This window comes from Moschus berezovskii, chromosome 11 (genome assembly GCF_049115385.1).
Source record: "Moschus berezovskii isolate FMDL1 chromosome 11, NW_MosBer_1.0, whole genome shotgun sequence".
NCBI lineage: Eukaryota > Metazoa > Chordata > Mammalia > Artiodactyla > Moschidae > Moschus > Moschus berezovskii.
The window spans coordinates 6554861-6572341 of record NC_142470.1 but is presented as its reverse complement, the minus strand read 5'-3'; the positions used below and the strand labels follow the sequence as shown (position 1 = coordinate 6572341).

At 42.6% G+C, this 17481-nt stretch overlaps 1 protein-coding gene across 15 annotated transcripts in view; it reads right to left on the bottom strand.

Moving 5' to 3' along the window:
• Positions 1 to 17481, bottom strand: part of FNBP1 (formin binding protein 1) — a 140482-nt gene that overhangs the window by 48454 nt on the left and 74547 nt on the right. For all 15 annotated transcript variants that reach the window (XM_055400963.2, XM_055400965.2, XM_055400966.2 and 12 more), the window contains exons 5-6: positions 12047 to 12109; positions 11508 to 11612 (exon numbers count right to left, since the gene is read on the bottom strand). In XM_055400963.2, the coding sequence (XP_055256938.1) occupies positions 11508 to 11612; positions 12047 to 12109 (168 nt within the window). The remainder of the gene's footprint in view (positions 1 to 11507; positions 11613 to 12046; positions 12110 to 17481) is intronic.

The following is a 17481-nucleotide window of genomic DNA, read 5'->3' as shown; positions in this document are numbered from 1 at the left end:
TCAGATAACCGGGCAGACATCTGTTATAAAGCAAATCTGGGGAAAGCACTGAAGATATTCACATGTTTAATAAAGATGTCAGCCTTGTAGTTACAGCAAGGGAAGAGAAAAAAATTTAATAGTACAATTCCTTATACGTACAACGACTAAAGTAGTCATCTTGCTAGAGAATGTTTCCCCAAATGGTAAAAAAATTTAACACTCTGCTACTCAGCTGGCTTCAGTTAGAACAACTTTGCCCTGTTTGTGCTTCACAGAGCCAGCATCCCTGATTCCAACTGAGGGCAACCCCTAAACTAGTACATTTAGTTTGCTTTATTAAGATAAGTATCAAACTGCTAATCAGTCAAAGTAAATTCCTTCATTCTTGCTTAAAACTGACATAGAGTCTTCACTAAAACTGTACTTTTCCCTTTAAGAGATTCTATTTTGTAACATATGACACATAAAAACAGTACCTGTATATTTTATTATAATTAGAAACATGAAGTTTTATCACATACTTCTTAGAATTCTACCTTAATTCACAGATGACTCAGTGTCTTATTCTATAATACTTCATGATAGGGGCATCGATGAATTTAAAAGCTAATAATGTTCAAAGTCAAATATTTTTAGAAGCTGTAATATCACACAAAAATGGAATCCAAGCTCCCTAAGAAATGGATACACTGTTCTAAGGGCTCATGGTCAGCATTTTAATCTAATATAACTTTTAAAAAATTTCCTTAAATCAGGTGATACAAGAAAACTCACGATTAGGCCAAATAAGGCAACTTCTCACATGCTATAGAGAATTCTTCTGGTTAGTCAACACTCAGAATTGCAATGAATTTGAATTAAGAAGCCAAGTTAACCATTAGATGGCAAACAACTGCCTAGAAAATGAAGACGTTGGCAGTCAAAGAATCAGATGAGTGAAACGACACTAGACCTATATAACAAAAGGAGAAATTGATGCCGGAGTTTAAAAACCATACCTCAAACTCACTAACCATTTCTGCAGCTACTTGTAACCAAACGAACTGCAGTTTCTGTTAAACAATATCCTATTTTGCATTTAGAGATTATGAAAGAGCCAACAGTCACAAGCCGAGGGCGAGCTGGAGAAAGGGAATTATTCATTGCCTGACATGGGTGAACTCAGTTTAATGCATGCGTTTAGAAAACACTGTGCTCTCTGTTCGGAAATATTAGTTCACATTCCATTCATTTTGATAACCTTTTCCTTTTCATCCCAGCGCCGCACTAGCCAGCTGCAGCGTTATCAGGAAGCCGAGATTAGGCACCGCTTCTCTTCCACGTCTGTCTAGTGTGTTATTATTCCAACGCACAGGGACAGATAAAACCCGACTTTAACGTGTTTGTCACCGGAATGGCATTCAAGAAGTACTTAGGGAACACGTGGGAAAACTCACCATACAGTCCCTGAATATTAGGAAGAGAGTGAAAGGCGAATTCCTTAAAGTCAAGGAGGTGGTGATTCCATGATGGTATCTGTGTCAATCCCACACCTGGCTGGGACGTAGGCCATAGATAACGGCAGAGGGGATGAACCAATGGATGGGAACACTTCACAGCTCAGGAATTTTGTCAACAAAGGGAGACGCTACTAATGCAACGATATAAAGCAATCATCCGCCAATTAAAAAATAAATTTAAAAAATGTTAAAAAATGTCAACCCCACCCCCCCCAAAAAAAATACGACACAAATGAACTTATCTGTGAAACAGGAACAGACTCACAGACTTAGAAAACAGACTTGCGGTTGCCAAGAGGGAGGGAGAGTGAGGCAGGGATGGACTGGGAGGCTGGGCTTAGCAGATGCAAACCATTATACAGAGAACGGCTAAACAACAAGGTCCTACTGTGTGCACGGGCAGACTCATTCGGTATCCTGCGAAAAACCAGATGAAAAAGAAGGCACGTATATGTACAACGGAATCATTTTGCTGTACAGTAAAAGTTAACACATTATTCAGCTCAGTTCAGCCGCTCAGTTGTGTCTGACTCTGCGATCCCATGGACCGCAGCACACCGGGCTTCCCTGTCCATCAGAAACTCCTGGAGTTCACTCAAACTCATGTCCATTGAGTCGGTGATGCCATCCAACTATCTCATCTTCTATCGTCCCCTTCTCCTCCCGCCCTCAGTCTTTCTCAGCACATTATTAACCAACTATATATCCATAAAACAAATTTAAACAAGTTTTTTAAAAATGAGAATAAGACCATGAAATCCTGATTCCATTAGAATTCCCTTAAATTAAAAAAAAAAAGTATGGAGCAACTCATTTGGGGGCCTATGTTTACATAGAAAAAGAAAAATTTGGAATTTAGTTCTATACCAAATTTAGAACTATATCAAATGGAAGGAAACGGCAAGAAAGACATTACTAGAAACATTTTTATAAAAATAAATTAATGGCTACTTAGAATTCTTATTCTTCACAAGTAATCTCCAAACTGTATAAAAGCTTGAAATACTGACTCCATTAAAAGTAGTTGTGGGACTTCCCTGGTGGTCCAGTGGCTAAGGCTCCCTGTTCCCAATGCAGGGGGCCCAGGTTCCATCTTTGGTCAGAGAACTAGATCCTGCATGGTGCAACTAAGAGTTTGCGTGCTGCAACTAAAAGAGCAAAGATCCCACTGCTGCAACTAAGATCCAGAATGGTCAAATAAATAAATATATATATATATAAATAGTCTCCTGCCACTTCTTTATATACTGTACTCCACCACCATCCCCCTCCCCCCAAAATCGAGAATACATGAAGAGCTTAATTGCTCGTGATGACAATGAACAATAGTCCTTTGGCACCATGTCCACTCTGATGGCACTGGTACTGAGCTTCTGAGAGAAGGGGCCATGGAGAGCTGGGCTCTCTGTACTTCTAAGCCTAACCCTTAAAAATGTGTGACTTGGAAATGGTAATATTCCAGTTGTCTAGGCTTTTCCCATCACACAACAATATTTCAATAGTAGTGATGAAAATTTTCAAAGATCAACCAGATAGTAATTAAAAGTGTAGCAAAAAGCTTGATTGGGGTAAGTAAAGATATCTGTATAATTATATACATACATACATATGTATATGGCTATCCAGCTGCCTCAGTGGTAAAGAATCTACCTGCCAAGCAGGAGTCACAGGTTCTATCCCTGGGTCAGGAGTTCCCAGGATCCCTGGGTCCCCTGGAGAAGGAAACAGCAACCCACTCCAGTATTCTTGCCTGGGCAATCCCATGGACAGAGGAGCCTGGTGGGTTACCATCCGTGGGGTCGCAAAGAGTCGGACACAGTTCAGCGACTAAATCACCACCAGCACCATACGCCAGAAAGAAGAAAGTCTGTTTTAAAAATGAGTTAAAGATTTGGGCATTTTACAAAAAAGGTTATTATAACTGGCAGATAATAGCATAAGAAAAGATGCTCAACATCATTTTTTATCAAAGAAATATAAAGGTAAATGAAAAACACTACCAGAATCCACTCCATACTCATTAAAAAGGCTGAAATAAAAGGATTGAGACTAGCAGCCATCAGTGAGGGTGAGGAGCCGCTGCTGAAGGCGTGCCCACTGGTAAAGCCGCCCTGCCAAAGGCTGACAGTGCACTGCACCAAATACGCACCTCGGGCACACTGCTAAGAAGGAAGAGAGGCCGTGTCTGACAACTGAGATGCACACAAATGTTCGCGCGAGCTTTGTTCTTAATTTGGCCTCGATATGGAAACGATCCAAACACCTGCCAACCTGAGAATGGATAAACTGTACATCCGCACGATGGACACCACACAGCAACGCACACCTCCCCTCCTTGCGACGAGAATATGAATCGCGCAGACACCATATTGAGTTAGAGAGGCTAGACGGGAGAATACGGAGGGTATAACTTGTATGAAGTATAGAAACGGGCTAAACAAATATACGTCACATGTCAGGATAATAGTTATTATTATTATAATAACTTTGGGGTGGGGGTAGGGTCCCAGGGGGACTGCTGGGGTCCTAGGAACATCCCTTATCTGGGGTCCTAGCACACCATTTCATTTATATGCAAAAACTCATTGAGCTGTCCACATAAGACGTGGCCACACTATGGTATGTAAATCACACCTTGATAAATAGCCATTTGAAAAGGTCTAGGGACCTCCCTGGTGGTGCAGTGGTTAAGACTCCTAACACAGGGGACCTGGGTCGGCTTCCACAGGCCAGGGAGCAGCTGAGTGTGCAAACTGTAACTGCTGAACCCACGCACTCTGGAGCCCACCATCACAACTAGAGAGTCCATGCACCTCAATGAAAGACCCTGCGTGCCCCAACTAAAACCCGATACAGCCAAGCAAACAGATAAAATATCTTTAAAAGAGGCCTAGAAGGACACATATCATGTGGCAAAAGTGACCACCCATGAGGAGGGTCTGGGAAGGGGAGGGCTGGACAGCTGAGAATACTTCATCTTATTCTCAGTGCTTTAATTACTTTTTTTTCACATGAGACTCCTGTAGCTGAGTAAGACATAATATGGTTTAATTGTTCCATGTTACCTTGCAGTCCTTCGACCTCTCAATATTACAAGACAGACAGTAAAGATTATCTTTTCCATCTCATTAAAAGGGAGGGAAAAAGGTTGGTTTCCCTTACCTTCAACCTGAACATGTAGGTCACAAGCCACAAGATGACCTATTCCACCCTATACTGGTTCTCTGACAAACCCAGCTTCACCCATTTCAAGTCACTACAGCTCATTCCAAGTCTTCAAATTCAAAACTTTCTGACAGCGGCCTCTTGGCAAGGGAAAACAGACTGCCTAGCTCCTTGAGTTTTCACCACCAATAAAAACCATTCCATTGAACTGACTTCCTTTCCCCATCATTCTTCTAAGGAACACGGCATGATCACAACATCCAAATATGTTCACTGGCCCTGAGATAAGACTGCCAGTGGGTTTCGGGGTTTTTTTTTTGTATGTCTATCTCTACATATAAATTTACATTTAGTTAAACTGGGCACCTCAAGGCTAACACATGCCCGCTTGTAAGCAAAGGACGAAACACACACTGAAGGTGAGCCCAAAGCCAAAGTGTGGGCTGGGGTAGATGTGGGCAGTGTGAACACAGAGCCAATCTCTCTGCGGAACATTAACCTCCCCAAAGGAAAAGAAAATCAGGCTCCCACCCAGATCCTACGCAGCTTAGAAGATGCATCATTCACGTACAGTTCCCCTGGACGGTGTCATCAAACACAAGTACAATTCAGGAGAGTCCGTCCTACTCGCAGTGGGAGCAGTGACAGTATCTTTGTAAACACAGGCTTATCATTCCAAGGGCTGTGGAGCTGACTGCCAGAAAATGGAGGGGGAGTCACCTTGAAGACAATTGGGTAATTGAATCATTTGCAGAAACTGGAGGAAAAGACATTTATATTAGATCCGAAGACTCTCAGAAGTCAAGATGGGAAATTACATTAAGTGCCCCAAGAACTGAAACACTGCATCCTTTCAGCTTGATCCTGACAAGAGGCTTCACTGGTGACAGATAATGCAAAAACTAATACAACAATCAAATCATGGCTTTGCTTTGGGGAAATTACAGTGCTTCAAGTCACACTCATAAGCAGAATAATTTAAGAATTCTGATGCTTATTTATTTTTAAAGTGTGAAGTGCCCTAGTTTGTGTCAGGAGAAGCACAGTTACTGTTGTGATTATTGTTTTTTTAAATATTTATTTATTTTTATTCATTTGGATGTCCCAGGTCTTAGTTGCGGCACAGGGGATCTAGTTCCCTGACCAGGAATTGAACCCAGGTCTTTGCATTGGGAGCACAGTCTTAGCCACTGGACTACCAGGCAAGTCCCAGAATTTCAACATTAGACAGTGCATGTCCTTGCTGCTGCTGCTGCTGCTAAGTCACTTCAGTCGTGTCCGACTCTGTGTGACCCCATAGACGGAAGCCCACCAGGCTCCCCCGTCCCTGGAATTCTCCAGGCAAGAACACTGGAGTGGGTTGCCATTTCCTTCTCCAATGTGTGAAAGTGAAAAGTGAAAGTGAAGTCGCTCAGTTGTGTCCGACCCTTAGCGACCCCACGGACTGCAGCCCACCAGGCTCCTCCATCCATGGGATTTTCTAGGCAAGAGTACTGGAGTGGCTTGCCATTGCCTTCTCCGTGCATGTCCTTAGGGAGGAGGTAAATAAGAGAAGGGGACGACAGAGGATGAGATGGTTGGATGGCATCACCAACTCAATGGACATGAGCTTGGGTAAACTCCAGGAGTTTCTGATGGACAGGGAGGCCTGGCTGCGGTCCATGGGGTTGCCAAGAATCGGATACGACTGAGCGACTGAACTAAACAGAACTGAAATAGGACTTCCATAAAACATAACAAAAGGACACTGTCAGTATAAGAAATAACAATGCATCCTCGGAAATATTAAACTAGTTGAGAAGAGCAATTCAGTTTGGGAGTGCCTTTCAAAAGTCCCAACCAAAGCTGCAACCGGACCTAGAAACTGTGCTTTTGATACATTAACTCTCTTGGACCCAACCGAGGGGAGGAAAACTAAAGAGTCACCCTGGAAAATTTTTCAGTCACAAAGGACCAGAACTCACCCAGCAGGTGTGGATTCCCTAACCCTAAGATTCAGACTGATGTGGTCCCGGCTTGGCTGTGATCCAGGAAAAGACAGCTTCCCGGAGAACCCACTTTGAATGTGGGCCAGAGTGGAAATTCCAGGGAACACACCTTTATAATCACACACACTGTCTTCTCAATCTCACAGGTTTCCTGCTGTGACTTCTACCTTCTCATGTGACTGAAATATAAGGCAGTGATGTTGGTATAGGAGGCTTGCCCGTCTATATGCAATTTTTCATACTCAATTAACATTTGGAAGCAATCATGGGTAAGCCTTTACAATGTCATGAGATATTAACTAACACAAAGATGAAGTTCACCTGAAACTAATACATTATTATAAGTCAATTATACTTTGATGAAAAAAAGAAAAGGAAGAAAAAGGCTAAAGATTGCAAGTAGTGGCTGGCTCAGTGGCTTCAAGAAGTACTACAATGTGCATTCTGTGAGCTCTCTAGAAAAGCTGGGACTATGAATGCAAAATCTGGAATGATATTTCCACCTGTGTAAAAACAACAGATAAGTGCAGGAAACTACATGTGGGATCAGATTTTTCATTTTGCTGAAAGTGAATGCTTTCAAGGACAATAAAGGGATTCTCCCACTATAAAGTATTATAAAACATTTAAGGAACCTAATTTCCTCTCACATATATTTTCTAAATAATAATTTAGAAAATAAAAAGGAACACTCCAAAACTAATATACAAACTAGAACAGCCAAGAAAGAAAAATCACAGGTTTCTATTTCAATAACCAGAAGAACATCTACTTCTGCTTTATTGACTGTGCCAAAGCCTTTGACTGTGTGGATCACAATAAACTGCGGAAAATTCTGAAAGAGATGGGGATACCAGACCACCTGACTTGCCTCTTGAGAAACCTGTATGCAGGTCAGGAAGCAACAGTTAGAACTGGACATGGAACAACAGACTAGTTCCAAATCAGGAAGGGAGTACGTCAAGGCTGTGTATTGTCACCCTGCTTATTTAACTTATATGCAGAGTACATCATGAGGAACACTGGGCTAGAGGAAGCACAAGCTGGAATCAAGATTGCCGGGAGAAATATCAATAACCTCAGATATGCAGATGGTACCACATTTATGGCAGAAAGTGAAGAAGAACTAAAGAGCCTCTTGATGAAAGTGAAAGAGGAGAGGGGAAAAGTTGGCTTAAAGCTCAATACTCAGAAAACTAAGATCATGGCATCTGGTCCCATCACTTCATGGCAAATAGATGGGGAAACAATGGAAACAGTGTCAGACTTTATTTTCTTGGGTTTCAAAATCAGTGTAGATGGTGACAGCAGCCATGAAATTAAAAGACACTTGCTCCTTGGAAGAAAAGCTATGACCAACCTCCGTTCCGTTCCGTTCAGTCGCTCAGTCGTGTCCGACTCTTTGCGACCCCGTGGACTGTAGCCTACCAGGCTTCTCCGTCCATGGGATTCTCCAGGCAAGAATACTGGAGTGGGTTACCATTTCCTTCTCCAGGGGATCTTCCCGACCCAGGGATCGAACCCGGGTCTCCCGCATTGGAGGCAGACGCTTTAACCTCTGAGCCACCAGGGAAGCCCCAACCTAGACAGCATATTAAAAAGCAAAGACATTACTTTGCCAACAAAGGTCCATCTAGTCAAAGCTGTGGTTTTTCAGTAGTCATATGGATGTGAGAGTTGGACTATAAAGAAAGCCGAGTGCTTAAGAATTGATGCTTTTGAACTGTGGTGTTGGAGAAGACGCTTGAGAGTCTCTTGGACAGCAAGGAGATCCAATCAGTCCACCCTAAAGGAAATCAGTCCTAAATATTCATTGGAAGGACTGATGCTGAAGCTGACACTCTGGTACTTTGGCCACCTGATGTGAAGAGCTGACTCATTTGAAAAGACCCTGATGCCGGGAAGATTGAAGGTGGGAGGAAAAGGGGACAACAGAGGATGAGATGGTTGGATGGCATCACCAGCTCAATGGACATGAGTTTGAGTAAGCTCCAGGAGTTGGTGATGGACAGGGAAACCTGGCATGCAGCAGTCCATGGGGTCACAAAGAGTCGGACATGACTGAGCAACTGAACTGAACTGATTTCAATGAATATCAATGTAAGATCTCAAGTAAAATGTTAATAATGCAAATTCAGCTCTATATTTAAAAAAATATACATCAAAATCTAGTTACACTAATCCCAGGAATGCTAATTTGGTTCAATATAAGAAAATTTAATAATGTAATCTGTCCATTATGGATTAAAGGAAACAGAAAATGTGTTTGATGATATTCAATATCGAGTTAAAAAAAAAAAACAACACCTCTTGGCAAAATAGGAAAAGAAGGGAAATCCCTCAGCCTGATAAAGACTTATTATAATCATGTTTAATGGGGAAACATTTGAAGCACTCTCTTTATCTAGAATGAGATAAAGAAGTCCACAATTACTGCTTCTGCCAGCATATAAAAGAGGTCATAACCAGCAGAGCAAGATAAGAAAAATAAATAAAAGGCATAAAGACTGAAAAAGAAGAAATAAGACTGTCATTATTTACCAATGTTACGACTGTCTCTAAGGAAAACCCCAAAACAGAAATAAAAAGAGAGTTTATTAGCAAGGCATCTGGCTCTAAAATGAATATACCGAAGTTTTATGTTCATTTAACCTCAAATTTTTTTTTTTAAATAAACTTTGGGTCAGTCTATTTTAATTGAGTAACATATTAAATATTTTGGGAAATTAACATTTTATGAGAAATTATGGTAAGTTTATGGTAATTTATGGTAAATTTTGGGGCTTCTCAGGTGGTTCAGTGTTAAAGAATCTGCCTGCTAATATAGGAGGCTCAGGTTCAAACCCTGGGTAGGAAAGATCCCTTGGAGGAGGAAACGCCAACCCACTCCAGTATTCCTGCCTATAGAATTCCATGAGCAGGTGAGTCCAGTGGGTGGCAGTCCATGGGGTTGCAAAGAGTCAGACACGACTGAGTGACTGTTACATTACTACGAGCATGGTAATTTTACCAGCAAATGAATATATCTTTAACTTATATGCAGAGTACCTCATGAGAAACGCTGGGCTGGAGGAAGCACAAGCTGGAATCAAGATTGCCAGAAATATCAATAACTTCAGATAAGCAGATGACACCACCCTTATGACAGAAAGTGAAGAGGAACTAGAGAGCCTCTTGATGAAAGTGAAAGAGGAGAGTGAAAAAGTTGGCTTGAAGCTCAACATTCAGAAAACTAAGATCATGGCATCTGGTCCCATCACTTCATGGCAGAGAGATGGGGAAACAGTGGAAACAGTAGCTGACTTTATTTTTCTGGACTCCAAAATCACTGCAGATGGTGATTGCAGCCATGAAATTAAAAGAAGCTTACTCCTTGGAAGGAAAATTATGACCAACATAGACAGCATATTAAAAATCAGAGACATTACTTTGCCAACAAAGGTCCGTCTAGTCAAGGCTATGGTTTTTCCAGTGGTCATGTATGGATGTGAGAGTTGGACCGTGAAGAAAGCTGAGTGCCGAAGAATTGATGCTTCTGAACTGTGGCGTTGGAGAAGACTCTTGAGAGTCCCTTGGACTGCAAGGAGGTCCAACCAGTCCATCCTAAAGGAGATCAGTTCTGGGTGTTCATTGGAAGGACTGATGTTGAAGCTGAAACTCCTGATGTGAAGAGCTGACTCACTGGAAAAGATCCTGATGTTGGGAAAGATTGAGGGCAGGAGGAGGAGGGGACGACAGAGGATGAGATGGTTGGATGGCATCATTGACTCGATGGACATGGGTTTGGGTGAACTCAGGGAGTTGGTGATGGACAGGGAGGCCTGGCGTGCTGCACTTCATGGGTTCTCAAAGAGTCGGACACTAATGAGAGATTGAACGGAACTGAATACATCTTTTGGTGAAGTAAATATCCCCATTCAAGATCAAATATAGATATTAAGAATGTGTTTTCTAATATACTAGGTAATTTTAGAGGAAGGCATACTAATCTACGGCTAGGCTTTAAGCAAGGAATTTGGCAGAATTGGGCAAATTAGAAAAAACCTAATTTATACCATTTTCCAAGCAAATTCGTCTCCAAATTATCTGGCAAAAAGTGAAAGAAATCTACAAAAATGCAGTGCTTTTCCCCACGTAAAAGCATGAAGCTATGAATGCCAAAACAGCCCTGGGCAGTCAGGAATGAATATGGTTCTTTAACAGCCTAATTTTGTTTACACTCATATTGATGACTTTTATAAAAAGAAAATTTAGCTTCTAGGGAAAAAACACACAGGAAACCACAAGAAGACACAGTACAAGCTTTATAATAATATTCCTAGTTGCCAACAACACAAGTCCATTTTGGGAAAAGCTTTGGAGAGGACCTCCCAATGCAAGCCTTGGGCTACAACCTGTCAGCAACCTGAATGAGTCCATCTGAACTCCGGCCACTACAGTGAGTCTCTATCTTTTTATCAGAAGCAGTGCCAGCAGCCAAGCTCTTTCAGATGGCGCTAGGCGGTCTGCTCCAGCTTTTAAGAGGTCGATTTTTTTCTTTGAAAAGCCATTAAGAGAGAACCACAGTCTGCGGAAACAACCTCCTAAGATACGTTCATGGTTTGAGTCTCCACGTTAATTGTCCTGGTGACTAAAGAAATCAACACGCTGCTCAAATCATAACACTAAAAATTCCCCTGAATTTTAGATTCCCCCCCAGCCTCCTACTAACACCCCACACCCCAAGTTGACACGAAACGAAAATAATTCTAAGTTGAGTGGCCTTTTGTGGTTGCGTCAGAAAGAAGAACTTGGGGACCAGCAGTCTGGGAGGATACGTGACAAGCATTAAAAGGGGAAATGAAAAAAAGAAAGACTCTCGCTTTCACCTTACCTTTTCAACATCTGCTTTCGTAACATTTATGTCAGCATCCATTTTCTCAAAGTACTGCTGGGCTCGGTCAGCCTCTTTGCAATCCCGCTCAAAACGTCTTTTACTCTAAGAGCAGAGGAAGATGGTGACAGGGAAAGTGATGGTTAATGAAACCATGAGATTCCTATATGAAGATGTAATTTTATCATAATTCTATCGGCATTCCCTGATTCCCCCTCCCCAAGAGCATTCTTTTCTGAACTGATTTGTTCCATGTCATCATTTCAGGAAGTTATTTTAAAATCCACCTTTATTTTCATCCAAACTGTCCAGTCTTTATTATTCCCTGTGATTTTTAGAAAAAAGACTCCCCTTAGGCTCTTTGGGGCTCAACATTTTACTTCCAGTAATAATCCCTAGAAATCAATTAAATTCAAATTCTAAAAATCTCTAAAGACGTTAGGGTCTCTGTTTGTTTTGTACTTGCTGTTGATTCAAACTTAAATTCAGATCAGAAAAACGTATAAAGACATTTCTTGAGCGGCTGGTTTTTAACTTACTGATTCTAGTTGCTTCCAGCACGTCTCTATGTGTTGCTGTGCCTTCCGTCCATCGTGAAAGTGCTGGGGGTGGGGGGAGAGAGCAGAGATACACCCATGATTAGTACCCCGTCTTTCTCATACTAAGACTTGAAAAAAATTCACCCACTCCAAGGATATTTAAATATTGAATATCTAGCCCACTCATTCCGAAGAAATGTAAGACTTAAAGATGAAAACAGTAATAAGTCAACACTCACAGAGCTCCATCTCTGACTAACGATAATAATACTGAATGCTGAGTTATTTATGCTACTTGTAAAAATGACAGGAATGCTTTATAAAGATGGCAATCAGATCTTTATTTTTAATCACTTTGAGATGTAATTCATATACCGCACGATTCACCCACTGAAAATGTTCAATTCAGTGGGTTTTAGTCTAGTCACAAAATAAGCAACTCTCATCACAATCAATTTTAGAACATTAAAAAAATTTTTCTGGCCGTACCCCTGCCACCCCACCCTCCCAAGGCACGTGCAATCATAGTTCCTCAACCAGAGATCGAATCCTCACCCCCTGCATTAGAAGGCAGAGTCCTAACCACTGGATAGCTGGGGAAGTCCCTTGAACATCTGTATCATCTCAGAAGAAATGCTGCACCTCTTAGCTGTCACCTCCCATCTTCCCCAGCCCTAGACAAAGGCCACACCACTTCCGGTCTGTATGGACTTGCTTATTCTGTATATTTCATATGAATGGAATCATACAATATGAAGTCCTTTGTGACTGACATCATGCTTTCAACATTTCATAATGTTCACTTAGCCTAACGTTTCCAATGATCACACATATCAGTACTTTATTCCTTTTATTGCCACACGGTAATTTTTTGGGTGACCTGTTCCCACTTCATGGGAAATAGATGGAAAAACAATGGAAACAGTGTCAGACTTTATTTTTTTGGGCTCCAAAATCACTGCGGATGCTGATTGCAGCTGTGAAATTAAAAGACGCTTACTCCTTGGAAGGAAAGTTATGACCAACCTAGATAGTATATTAAAAAGCAGAGACATTACTTTGCCAACCAAGGTCCGTCTAGTCAAGGCTATGGTTTTTCCCGTGGTCATGTATGGATGAGAGTTGGACTGTGAAAAAAGCTGATCGCCGAAGAATTGATGCTTTTGAACTGTGGTGCTGGAGAAGACTCTTGAGAGTTCCTTGGACTGCAAGGAGATCCAACCAGTCCATTCTAAAGGAGATCAATCCTGGGTTTTCATTGGAAGGACTGATGCTAAAGCTGAAACTTCAATACTTTGGCCACCTCATGCGACGAGTTGACTCACTGGAAAAGACTCTGATGCTGGGAAAGGTTGGGGGCGGGAGGAGAAGGGGACGACAGAGAATGAGATGGCTGGATGACATCACTAACTCTATGGACATGAGTTTGAGTGAACTCCAGGAGTTGGTGATGGACAGGGAGGCCTGGCGTGCTGTGGTTCATGGGTCGCAGAGAGTCGGACACGACTGAGCGACTGAACTGAACTGAACTGAACTGTTCTCAGTTTGGGGCTATTATGAATAATGCTGCTGCAAAAACTTGTCTAAGTTTTGGGCAGATGTTTCCATACCTTGGATTTTCTTAAACTTCAATTCTTAAACTGCCATCTGCAAAGGCCCTGTGGCAGGTATATGCTTGGTGTTGACCACCAGGGACATCAGAGAGGCAGACCAAAGTGAGTCTCAAGAATGTGAGGAGATGGGGTCAGAGAGGAAAGGTGCAGCCTGTGCAGAGTCTGTGGGCTTTTTGTCTGCATGAGCTGGGAAGTTGGGGATGTCACGCAAGAACGTTCCAGGTGGGAGTCCCTCTCCAACCCTGGAAATGATGGACCCTTGCACCCTGGGACAGCAGTGCACGTGGTGACAGAGGCTCAGACTATGGGGGTCCTTTGATTGGGAAAATCACCAATAAATCAGATCAGATGTGGGCTGTGAGATATGAAGAGGTCAGAGTGATTCCAAGGATGTTCCGACCTGCATGGACCACGTGCATGAAAGTCCTTGCCCCCTGGTTCTGGCAGGTTCTGGCAGATCGGAGGGTGGGAATTTCCATCTGCACCGATGCTGGGATGCAAAGGGGTGACCAGGTCTTTTGACCAAAGGCCACAGCTCTGGCCGGGCAGCGCCCCCACAGCTCATCTCTGAAGTTCCTACAAGGCTCCCCTGCTCTTTGAGACCCAGGGCCATGGTGGCTCCCCACTGTGATCAGCCCAGGGTGGGGTTGATCACTCCATCCCTTTGCTCTTCCTGAATCCTCTCTACAAGTGCTAAATGCTCCTTTTAATAAATGACCTTCCTCCAATGACTAGGCGTGAATGTGCTGTCTGTCTTCTAGCCGAGGAGGAGGTAAGCATGGCTGGGAGGGGTGAGTAGTGGAGGAGGGAAGTGAAAGGGTGGCGGCATGGAGAGGTCCCCGCGGTACTCAGAGCCTTTTCTCTCACCTCATCAGAACCTATGGCTTAGCCGAGACACACAAGGTAACTGACCCCGGGAGGTCAGCGAGGAGGAGACAAAAATCAGACTCTTTATTTTCTTAAAGAACAGTGTTCCTTTATAAGGGAATGTTTTCTTGTCTCTCTTTAGAGGTCACGTTTCACCATTTTAAGTGCCTCTTGACAGAAAGGTTTACCCATCTAGCAATTTTTTTGGTCTGGAGGAGCCCCGTGGGGCTTCGTATTTCGAGTCTCATAATAGACAGGGGTACGACCGAAAAGAGATGGAGTCGAAGGCAGGCATAAACAAGGAAGAAAGGATGGGCTTTGGGGAGGCGTAAGACGAGAGCAGAGTTGAGCTTGGGGAGGAAGTACAGAACGCGAGCAGGTTTTCTGAAAGCCGCAGACATCACTTTAAAGAAGGCGAGGGGGGTTGGGGGGACCTGGGGAGACAGAGGAGTGAGGGGTTCGGGAGGGGGACAAAGGCTCAGCTGTGCCCCTCGGCCCCCAAAGTCCCTAGTCCCCAAACTGTCCAGAGGACCAGCCCCATTTCCTATGCAGGTCCCTGGTGTCCTACAGTTTGCTGAAAAGCTATCCCCATTTCTCCCCAATCTTACTTTGAGATTCAAAGACAGACACAAAAAGAAAACCTCGGCACCCAGTTCAGAGCTGGGCTCTAAGCTTCTGTTCTAACAGCATCTCTGAAATGAACGTTTTCACAAAACGAAAGCTCTCTCCCAGCCAGCGCCGTCCTGACCGAGAGGAAATGCAACGGGGCCTGCACAGGAAAGGTGGATCAGGCTTCACCAGCACAGGGGTCGGCTCTGAAGACCACAGTCTTCCCAAAAAGGCCATGTTTTGGAAGCACGAGTGGATAATTTGATCGAAAACCTACTAGATAGTAAATTCTCTTGCTGCTTATTCATTTCCGGGTTGAATAATAAACATGCATTTATTTTTCAAGCACAGTGTGGACCTCAACTTTATTGGTGAGCTTTTTCCCAGGAAGGGCTCCTGTCATAACACCCTCCCCCACCACCCTCTGCGTCCCCCACCACCCTCCGCGCCCCCCATCAACCCCCACAACAAACACCAAAACAATTATTCAAGAAGTACACTTGAGATTGCATTTCCTGTGGCTTAAGAGGAAAAAAAACCAACTAAGTGTGACTGATTTTCTTTCTAGTCTTTCTTAACTAGTATGTATTCTCCAAAATGGATTTGCCTACAAGACACAAAAACCCTGTGCTGGCTGATCCCTTAGGAAACCAATGGATGGAACAAAAGCCCTTCTGATGGTTTGGAGCATCCCATGACCTAAATAGCAGCGGCCCTTTTGTAGCCAGCTAGATCTTCCCTCCTTTAATGGCTTTACTTTCAACAGTTGCAAAGTTAAACAAACCAACCAGCTTGCCAGATGTGTTTCTTGTTTTTTTTTAGTAACAAACAATGGTTAAACATTTCTTCACTGGGCAGTGAGCAAGTGTGGATCTAAAAAGTGTGCCTCCAAGCTCTAAATAAAGACGAATTGTTCTCGAGAAAAAAGATAATAGGCACTTCTTTTGGAGCCACGGAGTGAAGTCATCACAGCTCTTTGCTCCTATCAGAGGAGAGACAGGAAATGCCATCTCTAGAGACCCAGAAAAAAAAAAAAATGCTCTTTGCTTTCTCCTGTAATAAGATGCTTTAGTTTCTCTTCAAACATAATAATAGACCTTTTTAAATGCCTGATGGTATCTAGGTGGCAGCTAAGCTTACTTTCAACTTTTTGGATGAACCTTAAAAATATACAGGTAAAATCTATACAAATCAAATGAGCCTTCAAAAAGTTTTCAGAAATTTCCCAGGGACCAGGAGTAGCTGAGATTTAAAAAAAAAAAAAAAAAATCACAGGAAACCTAAAATAGGCAAGCATTAACTCAAAGCAAAATGACAAAGACAAAGCTTCGAAGCAGATTTAACTGTGTTGCAAGAAATCATCCTTAGTCTGAATAGATAAATGGTGAGAATATTTGTTACTCACACACTGCAATTAGGTACTACAGCTATTCATTTTACTATACATATAAAATAGATCATCAATTTTTAAAACTACATTTAAAAGCAAAATAAAGCATTGATGTGAAAAGAGCCACTTCTTTAAAAAAAAAGAAAGTGGAAAAAAAAATAACAGAATAAACATTCAACTAAGAACAGCCAGCCAGCCAGCCATCTGGAATTTTAAATAAAACTCAGTTTCTACAGATGAAAACAAAGGAACACAAAAAACTTTGAAAGGGGAAGAAGGAAGAAGTTTCCAGAAAATACATCTGTGACAAATACTAGAATTTCCAAAAAAAACCTACAGTGTGATGGGCTTGAATACCAGCGGGCTTCTAGTGCTAGCCTGACTCGGGGTTAATTAACCTAATGATAAATCTGTGTGTGTGGATGTTCGTATGGACTGTGTAGGGAAGCTGTGAAGCACCTTCAGACAGGCTCAGGGCAGTTGTCACTTCAGTGAAGCCCAAACTATAACCCCAGAAACATTCGTGATGGGAATTGCCTTGCGCTTTTCTTCAGTAAGACCTATTTCCTCTAAATTCATTTATAACAAAAATACTTTCTCAATGGACTTGTTTAAAGTTCCTAAAATGCCTGCCTCCCTGTGTCATGTGCAGTTACTTAACTTTCCCCATAATACTGACTATCTGAGCACTGGGTAGCCCTCTATCCCCACCCCAGTTCAGGTCCAGCAGCTCTGGTCAAGTTTCTGTCACCCCCTCTCCTGATGCTCCCCTCCCCCCGGCACCCTCTTATTCTCCTGCTGGCTTTCACTCCCCAGAACTCTCCACAACACACTATTGCTTTTTTTGTGGGATCTTAGTTCCCCAAACAGGGATTGAACTTGGGCGCTTGGAAGTGGGCGCACAGTCTATCTACTGGACCTGCAGAGAATTCCCCGCATCCACACTTTTCACCTAG